The sequence below is a fragment of the Coturnix japonica genome, chromosome 38, assembly GCF_054131305.1.
Source record: "Coturnix japonica strain WE chromosome 38, WE-NBRP24, whole genome shotgun sequence".
Classification (NCBI taxonomy): Eukaryota; Metazoa; Chordata; class Aves; order Galliformes; family Phasianidae; genus Coturnix; species Coturnix japonica.
The window spans coordinates 5,363,384-5,377,072 of record NC_140700.1 but is presented as its reverse complement, the minus strand read 5'-3'; the positions used below and the strand labels follow the sequence as shown (position 1 = coordinate 5,377,072).

The window sequence follows — 13,689 nt, the reverse complement described above, 5'->3', positions numbered from 1 at the left end:
TCAGGAGAGCACACAGGGATGTGGAGGGCACACGGAGCCCGAGCAGCCTCTGCACTGCATCCATAGGCAATGCTGAGGTCAGAATGTGCCCAGAGCACCCTGACTCAGGGGGCAAACCCTCCTCCCAGCCAAAAAGCCCCCCTGTTCTGTATGGCTGCCAGCAGAGCCTTCCAGCAATGCACACAAGGGCCCGAGTGTCTCCCTTCCTCCTCCATGAACAAAAGATGCTACAGTTATTTTTCTCCCTCTTGCAAGCAGCTTCACCCTTGCGCTCCCAGCCTTGATCTGGGACTCCCAATGGGACTTCTACTATCTGGGAAGCCAGCAGAGCATGGGGATGCTGTTTGGGTACCACAACCCATCTGACTCCCCAGCCCCAAAGTGCCCAGCATCCGCATCCCACCCTCAGTGCTGTGAATGCTCCCACAGCCCCAGGTCAGCCTGGAGCTCCAGCTGGGCTCTGGAGGGCTTTTTGGAGGTTTGTGCAGGCAAACTGATCCTCAGTGCAGCTGCAGTGATGGGAGCACTCATTGCAGCCCAGGGCCATCGCAGGGAGTGTGTGCAGGAGGTGTAGCTGGAGGGGATCTCTGCCAAAGGAGCATCATGTGGACGGGACCTGGGTGTGTGGGGAGGGTTGGAGGGAGGGATGTGGCCGCTCACTTGGAGTGGCTGCCTGCAAAAGGAGCAATTTCAGCATGGGAAAGGAATGTGGTTCCTGCCCCGCCAGGGATGAAGGCTGTGCCTGGAGCAGGGTGGCTGCTGCTGCACTGACTCACCGGCCGCCTCTCCGCAGCCGCTTCCTCTCCGGGAGGCAGAAACTCCCAGTTTTTATTTATCACTTGGCCTAAAGTGGGGGGTAAGGAAGGAAATGCTCTTATTTTTAACTCCTCTGTCTCCCCGGGACCTGGGCTGTGTGGGGAGCGAGGCGGCCACCCAGTGTGTGTGCCCGGGACTATCCCCAAGGCTGGGGCTGCGCTGCTCACCTGGGGCTGTGCCGTGCACAGAGCATCCTATGGGCTGGGAGCAGCCCAGGGACCGAGCTATGGGGCACAGGAGGTTGGCAGCAATGTGGTTGTGGTTGTGGCTGCGTGGTGGGGTAGGGATGCACCACCAAAATGATTTCTGTTCTCTGTCCTCGGTGGAGTTGGTTGGGGATGTTCAGTCCAGGGCAGGAGATGCAAAGGAGGACACAAGAGGCTGCGACTTGCTGCTCCCGTTCTGGATAGGAGAAAGCGGGGCCAGGCACACACCGTGTTCAGTGCAATGGAGCTTTTTGTGTGTCCCAGTGATTTCACCACTTGGTGCTCCACAAACACAAGCATTCCCCTGGGAAGGATGAATGCACCCAGAGCCCTCAGCCAGGCTGCAGAGGAGGTGCCCAGCACGGATGGGTGCACAGAGCTGCCGGCCTTTGATCAGAGAGGCTGATTTGTGCACAAAGTTTTGGTCTCTGATTCCATTGGGGCTCCCTTTCAGCTCCTGTTTTGAAACCTTCATTTGCTTTTAGCAGCAGCGGTTATTTTTCCTTCTCATGATCTTCTCTTTCCCCCTCTGTTGCCCTGAGATAAACCCTTCTAAATTTGTCCTGTGCTGAAAACGCAGCTAATCCTGATGGACCTGAATTCGCATCTCCCCCAAAGGAATTGCACTAATTTTTTTCCCCCCTTTGTTCTGCCGGGGGATCTGTCCATTTCCTAGTGGAAAAAACTCAGATCCACTATTTAGGGCAAGGTTTGGGCTCCTGGAACCCGCGTGGTTGGTTGTGGAAAAAAAAGAAGGAGGACAGGAGAGAAATAAATGAGGGAAATGCATCGTGTTTGTTTGTTTTATTTTCCTTCCCCTTCCAATATTGTTTTTACAGCAGTCAAGTTTTAATTAAAGCCCAGAACTAGAGCAGCTGTCTGTCCAGAAGATGTTCTGAGGACACGATCCTTTTCCATTGGTGTTATACTGGGATCCCAGAGCTGGGTGATGGGCTGCAGGCACCAAGGGGGGGCTTTGGGGCCCTTCCTGCTCACAGCTACTGGTGGTGGTGAGGGGTTGGGCACAATGAATGGGGCCGGTAGTTGGGGATGAAGGGGCAGAGCTCGCACATTGCACAAGGTGGGGGCTCGTTGATGTTGGAAAGGGGACAGAGAGGTGGCATAAGGTGCAGCTGCTCCAGCACTGAGTTGGCTGCTGGCTTCAGGGATTTTCCTGCCACAAGCACTTGCCTGGGGTAGAAACATCCAGCCGGAGCCGGCCTGTCCTCACCACGGGCTTTCCCCGGCTCTGCAGGTGGTGCGGGATATTTGGGAGCCCAAGAGGCGGCTGATGTGCCTTAGGAGCGAGGCTGGAGGGCTGGGGGCAGCGCGTGTTGGTCCTGGGGAGGCAGAAGTGGATCTGGGGGTGGGGGGAAGGGGGCGGTCACAGCAGCGGGGTAGGAGGGCACATCCCAGCTACACCAGGCGCTTGGTTCGACGGTGGATGCAAAGCGCAGCCGCTGGTTCCCTTGTGCTTTGTTGCCTTTCTCTGCCCCCCAGCAGAGACGGGACGGAGAAACGGAGCCCGCAGCGGGGCTGGGGGGGGGGGGAGCTCTGCACCCTGGGGTGAGCACAGGGTGGGTGCGGGCAAAGCTCACAGCGCTTCCTCCTGGCTGCGGGGAGCCCCGCGTCCCTGCACGGCGACACGGCGACATGGGGACCGACGGCAGCGGGGAGCCGACCCCCTCCCTCCCCTCCAAGCCCACGCTCCCCTAAGCCGGGAGGCGGGGAGCAGAGGGTGGGGCCTCATTTTGGGTATCCCCCCCCCCCACACTTCGCCGTGCCGCTTCGGTTCTCCTCCCAGGCCAAAAATATTTGCATGCTTTTTCGAGCAGGACTTCCTGATTGCTCTCTATTGGCTGCAGGTAGAAAGCTGTGGGGAGACGGAGGAACGGACGGACGGACAGACCTCATGCAGTGCTTCTCTTGAGCCTCTTCCTCCCTCTCTCCTCCTCCTCCTCCTCCCGCTGCCCGGCTCCCTTGGCTCGAGTCCTGCGCGGCACATGTAAAAGTTGAGCAGGGCGTCCCGCTCCCCTCCGCTGCTCGGCAGGGAACGGGAGAGGGGCAGAGAGCGAGAGCCGGGCTGGGAGAACCCCCGGGCACAGGGACCCCGGGCACGACCCTGAGCCCCGCTTGCTCCATGGTCCATTCGTGCCCGCGGAGGTGACGTCGGGAAGAAAAGGCGCTGAGCCGACTCGAGGGCAACCATGAATGAGATGTCGAGTTTCCTGCACATCGGGGACATCGTGTCCCTGTACGCCGAGGGCTCCGTCAATGGCTTCATCAGCACTTTGGGGTGAGTGAGCCCCCAAAACCCGGCACCGCGGGTTTGATCCTGGGGGAAACGGGGAAGGGAAGGTGGAGCTGGGTGGGAAGAAGGGACTGAAAGCCCTTTACAGGTGTTGGGCGTGGGGAGGGCAGGGTATGGAACCCCCTTTGCCTTTGTTGGTTGCTGTTGGGGCGTGATTTGGCCCCACAACCCACAGCAGCTGTGGATAGAAGTGATTTTCCCATCTTTAGAGGGTTAAGATGGGCTCAAACAGCAGGAGGGTCCGTGGGGCTGCACTCAGCACTGAGCAGGATGGGTTGGGGGGGGTGGCAGCAGGAGGGCTCCCAGCCTGGCCCTGTGTGGCTGCAGGCTGCTGTCCTGATGGCCCCTGCTGCCCACCTCGAGGGCTGGAGTGGTTGGGGGGAGCAGGGTGTGGGCAGCTCCCAGCCGTATCCTTGCAGCCCCCAGGTGCACTAGAACAGGGGGGATCTTGCAGCCCGACCCCAGGGACCTGTCCCTTGTTCCTGCTGCTTTCATGCTAAAATAACACTGGGTCAAAACCCCTGGGCTGCACAAAGCAGGGACCCAAAGCTCTCCTGCATCCCTGAGCACCGAGCCTGATGCTGCTCCTGGTACGTGGGTCTGTGCCAGTACTTGCCCCATGGTACATGTAGGAGAGGCTGAGATCAGGCAGGAATGCGGACTTGGATGGGATTCCTGGGGCAGGAGCAGCCCGGCTCTATAATCTGTGCTGAATGCACTTGCTCCCACATGCCTGTGTAGAACTGGAGACGTACATACGTCGCCTACACGTGTACACACACCCACTGCGGGGCACACGCAGCCTCTCGGATGTTGCCCGCTGGAGCCATGCCTGGCCAGCAGCAGGAGGCTGCCCAGAGCTGTGCTGGTGGGCGCAGGTACAAAACCCCACGTGTATACGGTGCTGACATGTGTGGGATGCAGCCTTGTTGTGCTCAGCCCTCACCCTGGGGTCCCACTGGGAGGGGTCTCCGTGGTGGGGTCTGTGCACTCAGCACCTTCCCATCCTGGCAGTGAGATTGTAGGTGGAGGAGCTCCAGCAGAGCCAGCCCCGTTATTAGCCCACGCAGCATGTCCCAATGGCTTGCCAGGAGCCAAACAAAGAGATGTTCAGATACTTTCAGGCTCCAGCCCCTTTGTGGCTCTGGCTGCCTTTTCTGCAGGATGCTTCTCTAGTCCCACTTCTCTAGTCCTGTGCTTTAGGCCCCGCTGTGGCTTTTGCTGGGCCCGCTTTTCCCATGGCTCTGTTTTCTCTGGGTTATTTCCTACCCTCTGTTTTCCTGTATGCCCCACGACCTGGGAGACCCAACCGCACCTTAAATCACTCCTGTGATAAGGGACTGGGTGACTCACTGAGAGTGCTTCTCCCCAGCCCTGCTGCCGCCTGTTTGGGACCTTATTTGGTTTATTTGCAAGGCAAATAGCTCTGCCAGCCCCAGCTGGGTGCTGGGTGCCCAGCTGAGCATCCTGCCGGAAGGGCTCCCTCCATCTTTCCTCCCCTATGGCAGAGGTTTTGGTCTCAGAAGTGTTGTGGGATCATTATGGGATGATACTGAGAGTTTCCATGTGTCCTGTTAGGGCATATACCCAATGTTCTGGTGCTTCTGGCTTCCCTGTGCCCTGTAGCCCCCTGGGCTGACCTCCCCCTCTGCTCCCAGTCACAGTGGGGGCACAAAGCAGCCGCCGGGTGTTTGCTCTGAAGGAGGAAAAACATCTCACTGCAGGGTGGGGAACTCGTGTGTGCTCACAGCAAGATGGGGGAACGCCGAGCCAAAATACCCAAACACGCTCAGATGTTGAAGACGGACCAAATAGGAGGAGGTTCTTTGAGATGTCAAAAGGTGGATGCCAGAGGTGTCCCCATCTCGGCTTGTGTCCCTGCTGGGCCAGCATCAAATAGCAGGAGCCAGCCAGGAGCAGTGAGATGCTGCTCGGGGTTGAGCCGCCCTGTCCCCACCATCCAAGGAGCCCAGGGACTGGCACTGGGGGCTGGCAGGGGTGGTAAACCTGCCTGTATGGCAGTTGGCTGTTTAGCGTGAAATAACACCTTTGATGGCTGCAATTGTGATTGCAGGTGGATGTACAGGGTGGAGCGGCTGAGGGAAACACAGCTGGTAAAAGGGCAACTGCAGCCACCCTGGGTCAGGACATGGGGAGGAGACACTCACCAGGCTGTCAGCAGCATCCTCGTGGTGCTGGGGCAGCGGCTGCATTTTTGTGGCTCCCTTGCTTTATTTTTGCTCCATTTGCTCTGCCAGGGCAGCCGCCCCATGGGCACCCTGCCCATCCTGAGCCTGAGGGGCTGACCCAGCCCCGTGTCTGGTGGCAAGTTCTGCTGTCCTCCTCCTCTCCTGCAGGACAGCCCCAGCTGACCGCTGTCCCTGGGGGGGTCAGGGGTGTCCAGCGGCCGTGGATTGCAGTGTTGGAAGAGCTGCTTCCCCTGACCTCCGGCGAAGGCTCTGCCTCACGCTGGCTGGGGGCCAGGGAATCACTTTGTGCTCGGTTTGGAAGCATGCAGAAAGCCCCGCTGGAACTGCTGCAGGGCTTAAAGCTAACCAGATGCTCACATGCGCTGCGGGCAGCAGCATGCAGGATCACACTGCAGGGCGCTTCGAAGCGGCAAAGCATGAGCAGTGCCCTCAGCCTGCAATGTCTTCCTCCAGCTGCTCGGACACCCATGGCATTCTCTCATTAGCACCTGGGAAATGAAAGCCCTGATAGCAGAGGGAGCTCTGCGTGGTGTTGGGGGAAGCGCATCCCTGCCCCAGCAGCAACACAGGTGACTCATGTCCACCGTGTCAGGATCCTGTCTGCTTTCAGCAATTCTCAACTGAATAATGCTGGTCCGGAGGATCACTTAAAGAAAAATACTACTTTGCATTCCTGCAGAGCATGTAATTGGAGCATTGAAGATGGGGAAACTGCTCTGAGGTCATTAACTAATTAAGACTTGCAGCTTGGCAGGTCACTGTCTGCAGCGCTGCGTGGCACAGCGGTGGCACTGGGTGCAGAACCTGCAGGTGATGGAGCTGGCACCTTTAGGAGGCTCCTGTGCTGAAAACGGGCTGTGTGGGTCAGATGCTTCCTTGGAGACCTTTAGTCACGGTGGAGAACTTACATACTGAAATTTTGTTGGGAGCCTGGTGCTGCAGCTCAGGGCCTGGCTGCATTTTGAGGTCCTGATAGAGGGTGAAAGCAGAGGTCCCGCTGTGCCGTTGTCTGTTCGTTGGGACGTTGGCTGCTGCTCCAGCCCCACTGCCAAGGACGCAGCAGCACCAGGGTCCCTGGGGTCCCAATCCATCAGCACCGAGGCCAAATTCCATTCTGCCGAGTGATGGAGAGGAATTTTCCCCTCCTCCAGAGAGCAGCTGGAGCTGCAAGTAGGATCTCTCTTGTTGCAAACACTCTGCAGTACGACAGCATGTAGCTCTGTCTGTCAGCTGCATGAATCCCCAGGGCAGTGCAGTGCTATGTGCCCACTGCACCTGTCCTGTCCCCAGCTCTGTGTTCTCCCCACATTGCGTAGTTGCTGCATTCCTGCACCCAGCTCCCAGCAGCTCAGACTCAGGTGGGGACACGCTCCTCACTTCCTCGCCTGGAGCTCAGCGCGGTTTCTCTCCTTGCATCACTTCCCAGAGGTTGGCAGAAAGCAGGCGAGCGGGTCCAGCCTGTCCCACTGCTGCACTGTGTTCCCTTGAAAGCCTCAAAGTCCTGCAGAACCAGGTGCCTGCCGGCCCTCGGGGCTCTGGGGCCAAGCAGAGCGATGCCTGGTGTCTGCAGCACCCTGTGCATCCATAGGGTTGGCTCCCAGCTGGGGAAGAACCATGATGTGATAGCTGAACTCATCACAGATTTCCAGACTGAAGGCAGCGTGATGCTGAGGGCAACATCCCCAGCCCTGGTTGGGGCAGCAGCCTGCTTGTGCACAATGCCCATCACCCCAAGGCAGATCTGGCTCTGCTGGGCACAGCAGGACCCGCTCCTGCAGGGTTTGGGTGTCAGAGCCTCCAGTATGGGTCACTGAGCAAAGGCCCCGGGATGCAGCTCAGTGTTTGCCCAGAGGGGCCATAAGGAAAAATGCATCAATATCACCCGGGGGGCTGCAGTGAGCAAGGAGCAACGAGATGCATTCAGGGCAGGCACTGAGGAGGAGCTGCTGGAGCTGAGCATCGAGCTGAATATTGGTGGAGTGCAAAGGGGTAGAAAACAGGAGACATGGGTTCTGATGTTTTGGAGCAGGTGCCAATGGTGTGTTTGCTGCTTTGCTTGCTTGAGCCTTGCTGCTGCCTGTTATCAAGCTCTGCTCCTGCTCTGTCCCGCAGGCTGGTGGATGACCGGTGCGTGGTGGAGCCGGCAGCTGGGGACCTGGACAACCCTCCCAAGAAGTTTCGAGGTGAGATGGGGCCACTGCTTGGGGACAACTGAGCACCCATGGCAGGGATGGGGACCACAACCCCGGCTCACCAAGGCTGGGAGGTGCTGCTTGTAAAGGACTTCAGGAAGGGCCCAGGAGAGAAAAGAGAAAGTTGCAGTTGCAACAGACAAACTATTGCAAGGGAAATCTGTTCTCACCTGGCACTAATTACATCTGCTGTGCTTGGCTGCACCTCTGAGCGAGCCAGGGGATTAAGCTGCCCTTTTACCAGGCATGCAGGGTGAGATGGTAAATCCCTCCCCATCCTCAGTGGTCACGATTCGGGCTGTGCTCTCTGCTTCTTGTGCTGGCAACCCTGAGCAGGAGTGGGCCGTGATGGCCAGTCCAGGTGGGAAGGGGTGAGTCAGTGGAGGGCCACTTGTCCCTCCTTTGTGCATGGTGCTGGCTACCAGGACACCTACCAGCCCCACAGCCCTGACACACCCCACAGCCGCTCTGTTCCTGATGGACTTTCACCTGGGAACAGCTGGGAGCCATGGCAAACCCCCAGCCCTTCCCCTGGTCCCAGCAGCCACAGCGTCTCCCTTCCTGGATATGGGTGGGTGCTGAATCTCTTTTCCAGACTCAGGTCTGCTCTGGGTTCAGCCCTGCTCCATGCAAACCCTATCAGGATATCCAGCTGCTTGTTTTAATGGCCGGAAAGTGAGCGGTTTGCCTTCTCAAAAGCTATCACTACAAGGGAAGTAAAAACAACAGGCTGGTGCTGTTTCCCTGCTGCAGCAGCAAGAGGCTTAAGAGGGTTGTAATGGGCTATTGCCATCCCCATATCCTGCAGCCAGACCCTGCCCTTCCCTGCTCAGCTCCCATGCTGTTCAATGGGTTCGGAGCATGGTGAAAGGAATAGGGCCCTTTTCCTATAGACCTACATGGGTTTTAGAGATGCCCAAGCCCATTGAGGAGCCTTCCATTGGTGTTTTCTTCCCCTTAGCCCTTCCCCAGCCCTGCATTCTGGCACATCAGGAAGAAGCGAATGGGATGCCTCAGTCCTGCACTCAGCAGGATTTAAGCCCACCATCCATCTTGAAATAATCCTTGGTGCTCAGACACAGGGTCCCAAAACTCCAGATTCCAACAAGAATTTCTTTGGAGCTTTCCCCTGTGCTTCAGTTTCCTTCCTTGCAACACATTGCCAAGGGACAGGGAGGTCGAGCAGCTCTTGCAGGCAGGGAGTGGATGCAGCCAGGGGTTTGATCTGCAACTATCTCTTAACAGCTATGTTAGATCTCTTCCCTCCCTGCTCAGTTTCTCTTTTGCACCAGATCCTTTTGCAACCTAATTAGCAACTTAATGAAAACAGCTCCAGGTGCTGCAGGTAGCCCCGTGGTGCTGCTGGGAGGCAGTGGGAGAATTCAGCCAGGCATTGCAGCAGCTGCATTGAGTCCCCGATTAGAAGCCCAGCATCACAAAGCCTCCTTGGCACAGGACATGCCATTAGCAAATAGACCTGTAAAACGAAATGTGAAACTTGGCCTCTCACCAGCATCCCGAGCCGGTGAGAACTGCGCTCTGGGCTTGTTTGTTCGTCACTCCCAGGTAAATAAATACGTGCTTGCCAGCGAGCCGGGAGCGGGGCCAGAGATGGAAGTGATTTTTCCTTCTGTGTCTGAAGTTTCTGTGCTGCTGTATTTCGGTTCCATCCACACTGCCATTGTTTGGGAGGACCCAAACCCTTACCCTCTGCATCACCCAGGTGTCTCTTGTTAGGGCAGGAGTGCAGCTGCTTGCAGCACTGATTGTGAAGTGCTTGGAGCTTCCAGCACTGCCCACTGAGCTGTGAGCAGTCACAGGAGAGCAGCAGCGTGTTGTGGAGCTGCTGTGTCCACTGCAGGGACAGCATCAGCCCTCAGGGCTGTGGGGCTGCCTGCTCTTATCCCAGTCCTGCAGCCTGCTCCTATCCCAGTCCTGCAGCCTGCTCTCCCTCCCAGCAGGATCTGCTCCTCGTGCAGCCCAGCTGTGCCTCATCAATACATTTTCTCCCCATGAAGCTTCCCTTCCCAAATTACAAGGCTGTTTCCGATGGGAACGCTTCTATCGCTGCTGCAGGAAGTGGAGTCACTGCTGGACTCCTCTTTTCTCTGATCTGCAGCTCGTGTGCTGACAGCGGGCAGTGTGACCCCCTGCCAGCCTGCATTCTTGCTGGGGGAATGCAGAGTGCTGCGGGGATGGGAGCAGTGCTGCTCCTCCCCAGGTGACACCAGTCCCGTGGAGGACCCTGTGAGGCTGCTGCAGCTGATGCTCTCCTTCGTCTCCTTCCAGATTGCCTCTTCAAAGTGTGCCCCATGAATCGCTACTCGGCACAGAAGCAGTACTGGAAGGCCAAGCAGACCAAGCAGGACAAGGAGAAGATCGCAGACGTGGTGCTGCTGCAGAAGCTCCAGGTGAGTGGAGTTCCTATAGCTGCCAACACTGGGATCCAATAGTGAGCAGTCCCTGGGCAGAGGTTGGCCTCCAAAGCTTTCACTGTGCAAACCCTCCAGTGTTTTGCTTCCTGCAAAACAGCTGCACAGCCAGGACCATCTGGGTTTTGCTGTATCCTGATGTCCTGCTGTCCCACTGCCCTTTTCTTGCTGTGGATCTTTGTCCTGTGAGGAGGAGGAGAGGTTGGGGTGAGCGATGGCATCTGTCCATGCCCAGCACTGTGCTGTCTTGGCCCCATAGCAGAGGAGCAGGGGGAGCTGCTACATGCAGGACCTGCTCCAAAGGGCTGGGGGAGCGAAAGGCTCCTGTTGACTTCCATAAGATTTGGAAAAGGCCCATTTTAAACATTGCATAATCTCCTCAGACAGCTGGCGAGGCCCTGAGGATGATTCATAGAAGTGAAGCTCAGGCAGGATTCATTAAATCATCTCATTGGGCTCTGAGCTGGGCCCCACTGCTCCCCAATTTTACCTTTGTTGAGTGAGGGCTGAGGCAGCATCCAGCTAAGGCTGGAGGTGCCAGGATAGAGTCAGTGCTGCTGTGACCATGCACAGAGCCACACAGATCCCTGCCCTGCTGGGATGGTGACCTGTCACACCAGCAGCTGCACTGGCCATGGCTGGACAGAGAGGCTCATTTCTGAGCTTGATTGATTGAACTTTGCTTTGGATTTGTCATCACGAGGTCCTGTGATTTCCTCGCTCTGTCCTGCTGCTCCTGGTGCTGCACTTTGGGCTCAGGTGCAGACGGCAGCAGGATGGGTAGGGATGGATGCTCCCCCAGCCCCTTCCCTCACTGTGGTTTCCCATTCTGGCTGCTTAGGGTCGATGCTGCATCCTTGTATCCCCAGGAGCAGATGTTGGCAGCTCCCCTTCCACTGCCAGAGCTGCCACATGGAAAATACCTGTGGTTTGGAGAGGGGCTGGTGGGCCCAGCCTGCTGCAAGCAGGGCCAAACCATTACATTCATTCTTGGGGTGTTTGGGCCAGCGTGGACCCATCCACATCCACCATGGCAGGCAAGGACCTGCCACCAGCTCCAGGCACGTCTCTGCCCACACGGAGCCTTCTTGTGCTGGTGGGGGTGCTGCCAGGAGCCTCCAGCAGCCCTGCTGGGTGGGAGCATCGTTCATCCCCAGGTCCCTTTGGGGTGCTGCCCCATATTGGGGGATTCTGGAGGAGCTTGTCCAGATTTTTAAGCTTGCATAGACTTCATGTGGCTGCACAGAATGACAGCAGGGTGCTGGACTCAGCCCTCAGGTGCCAAGAACCATCTTATGGCTCTGGATGTTGGTCCTGGGGTACAGAAGGAGGTGTCCCCCACACTTCCTATAGCTTGGGGTGCAGGTGGTCCCCTGGGGCTCACTCGAGGGGCAGAAGGGTCTGACCACGCTGAGCTCTTCTCCTTTTGGCTTTCAGCATGCAGCCCAGATGGAGCAGAAACAGAACGAGACGGAGAACAAGAAGGTGCATGGGGACGTGGTGAAATATGGCAGCGTCATACAGGTATGGGCAGCACTGGGCTGTGCTGGTCGGTGGGAAAGCACTCAGATCCAGCAAGTTGTGCAGCTGCTGGGAAGGAGCTCCCCATGTCCCTGCTGCAGGAGCAGCCCTGGGACCTCACCCCATGTTTGCTTCCTCAGCTCCTGCACATGAAGAGCAACAAATACCTGACGGTGAACAAGCGGCTGCCGGCCCTGCTGGAGAAGAACGCCATGCGGGTGACGCTGGATGCCACCGGCAATGAGGGCTCCTGGCTCTTCATCCAGCCCTTCTGGAAGCTGAGGAGCAATGGAGATAATGTGAGCTCAAGGCTTCCCCTAAAGCTTTTGGTGTTGGCTCTGCCAGGTCTCCCCTCCCCACCGGGTGCCCATCTCATTCTCTGTGCCCTGTTCCCCTTCTGCTCCCCAGGTAGTTGTGGGAGACAAAGTCATCCTGAACCCCGTGAATGCCGGGCAGCCACTGCACGCCAGCAACTATGAGCTCGCTGATAATGCAGGCTGCAAGGAGGTACGGGGCTGCCTGCACAGGGCCTGGCTTGGAGGGCTGGCCTGCTCTTTCCTTTTCCCTTTTCTTCTTTCTTTTTCGTTTCCCTCTTTGGGATCGTGACCTCATTCTGTTGCTCCTTAGGTGAACTCGGTCAATTGTAACACCAGCTGGAAAATCAACCTCTTCATGCAGTTCCGTGACCACATGGAGGAAGTGCTGAAGGGGGTGAGGAAGGAGGGTTGGCCACCGGCCACGGGGACACTGTAGGGTCAGGGGACCCCACGCTGGTCCCTCGTCAGACAGGGCATGTGAATAGCTGCTTGGCTATGCAAGGGCAGGATGACTGGGGATCTTGATTTGATTTCATCACTTGGACCACCTCAGAATGTGCTGGAATTGGGGATTTTAGTACCCACTGTCAGCAGGTATCTCATATGGCATCAGGTTCCCCTTTGCCTTATTGAATTAAGTTGTCTCTTGAGGACAATTTGAGGCTCGCACAGTGCCAGCAGTGTTTTAGCCATGGGGACGGCTTTCAGCTGTTCAGCCATGCAGCAGGGCTGGCTGCTGCCTGGGAAAGGAATTTTCCCTGCAGAGCTATTGTTCAGGTCTGAGGTCCTCCAGGAAGCAGCTGGATGGATATTGATTGTGAGGACCTTGCAGATCCCCATCCCCAGGCGCCCATTTTATCCCTGACTTCCTCTGCATCCTCCTGCTGGGGCATGAATGCCATGACTGCCCAGAGCTGCACCCTGCTCTGGGTTACATGTGGGTGATCCCAGCCCCTTTGTATGGCTGTGGGCTCAGAGTAGGAGCAGCGCTGGCTTGCAGGAGGTGAACCAGCCACAGGGCACAGAGTGAATGCTGCCTCTGTGTCCTCACTGTCACATCCCGGTGCCAGGGGGACGTGGTGAGGCTCTTCCACGCCGAGCAGGAGAAGTTCCTGACCTGTGATGAGTACAAGGGCAAGCTGCACGTCTTCCTGCGCACCACCCTGCGGCAGTCGGCCACCTCAGCCACCAGCTCCAATGCCCTCTGGGAGGTGGAGGTGAGTGGGGCTGAGGGGTCCGGGGTGACTTCATAGCGCAGGCTGCCCAGGAGATGAGCATCCCTCCAGTCCCTCAGTGTCCATGCCCAAGTTTATTGACTTGTGGGCACCTTTGAGGTAGGACGGGTCTCTGTTGTTTGGGCAGCCCCATTCTGAATCCTCCTCTGCTCCTTCCAGGTGGTTCACCATGACCCGTGCCGAGGGGGGGCCGGGCACTGGAATGGCTTGTATCGCTTCAAGCACCTCGCCACAGGCAACTACCTGGCAGCAGAGGTAAGGGGGCAAGCAGAGGGGTGCAGAAACATGCCCTGCCTTGAGAGGCTACAAAAGCACCTTAAATAGTGATGCCCTGTACCCTCGTGCCGCAACATGGGGACATTTGCAGGACAGCACCTGGCCCTGCTCCCGTTTGCTTTTGCAGTGTTCTTCCCTCGCAGGTGGGGATGCTGACACTGAGCTCATGAATG

The 13,689-nt window shown here is 57.5% G+C and overlaps 1 protein-coding gene across 3 annotated transcripts in view; it reads left to right on the top strand.

Moving 5' to 3' along the window:
* The first annotated feature begins 2,903 nt into the window (after positions 1-2,903).
* Positions 2,904-13,689, top strand: part of ITPR3 (inositol 1,4,5-trisphosphate receptor type 3) — a 33,283-nt gene continuing 22,497 nt past the window's right edge. For 2 of the 3 annotated variants that reach the window (XM_015885334.3, XM_015885333.3), the window contains exons 1-9: positions 2,904-3,318; positions 7,656-7,726; positions 10,025-10,146; positions 11,605-11,691; positions 11,829-11,987; positions 12,097-12,195; positions 12,316-12,399; positions 13,076-13,222; positions 13,400-13,495. In XM_015885334.3, coding sequence (XP_015740820.2) covers positions 3,230-3,318; positions 7,656-7,726; positions 10,025-10,146; positions 11,605-11,691; positions 11,829-11,987; positions 12,097-12,195; positions 12,316-12,399; positions 13,076-13,222; positions 13,400-13,495 — 954 coding nt within the window. In that variant the 5' untranslated portion in view covers positions 2,904-3,229. The remainder of the gene's footprint in view (positions 3,319-7,655; positions 7,727-10,024; positions 10,147-11,604; positions 11,692-11,828; positions 11,988-12,096; positions 12,196-12,315; positions 12,400-13,075; positions 13,223-13,399; positions 13,496-13,689) is intronic. The other variant, XM_085526873.1, reaches the window with a different exon arrangement.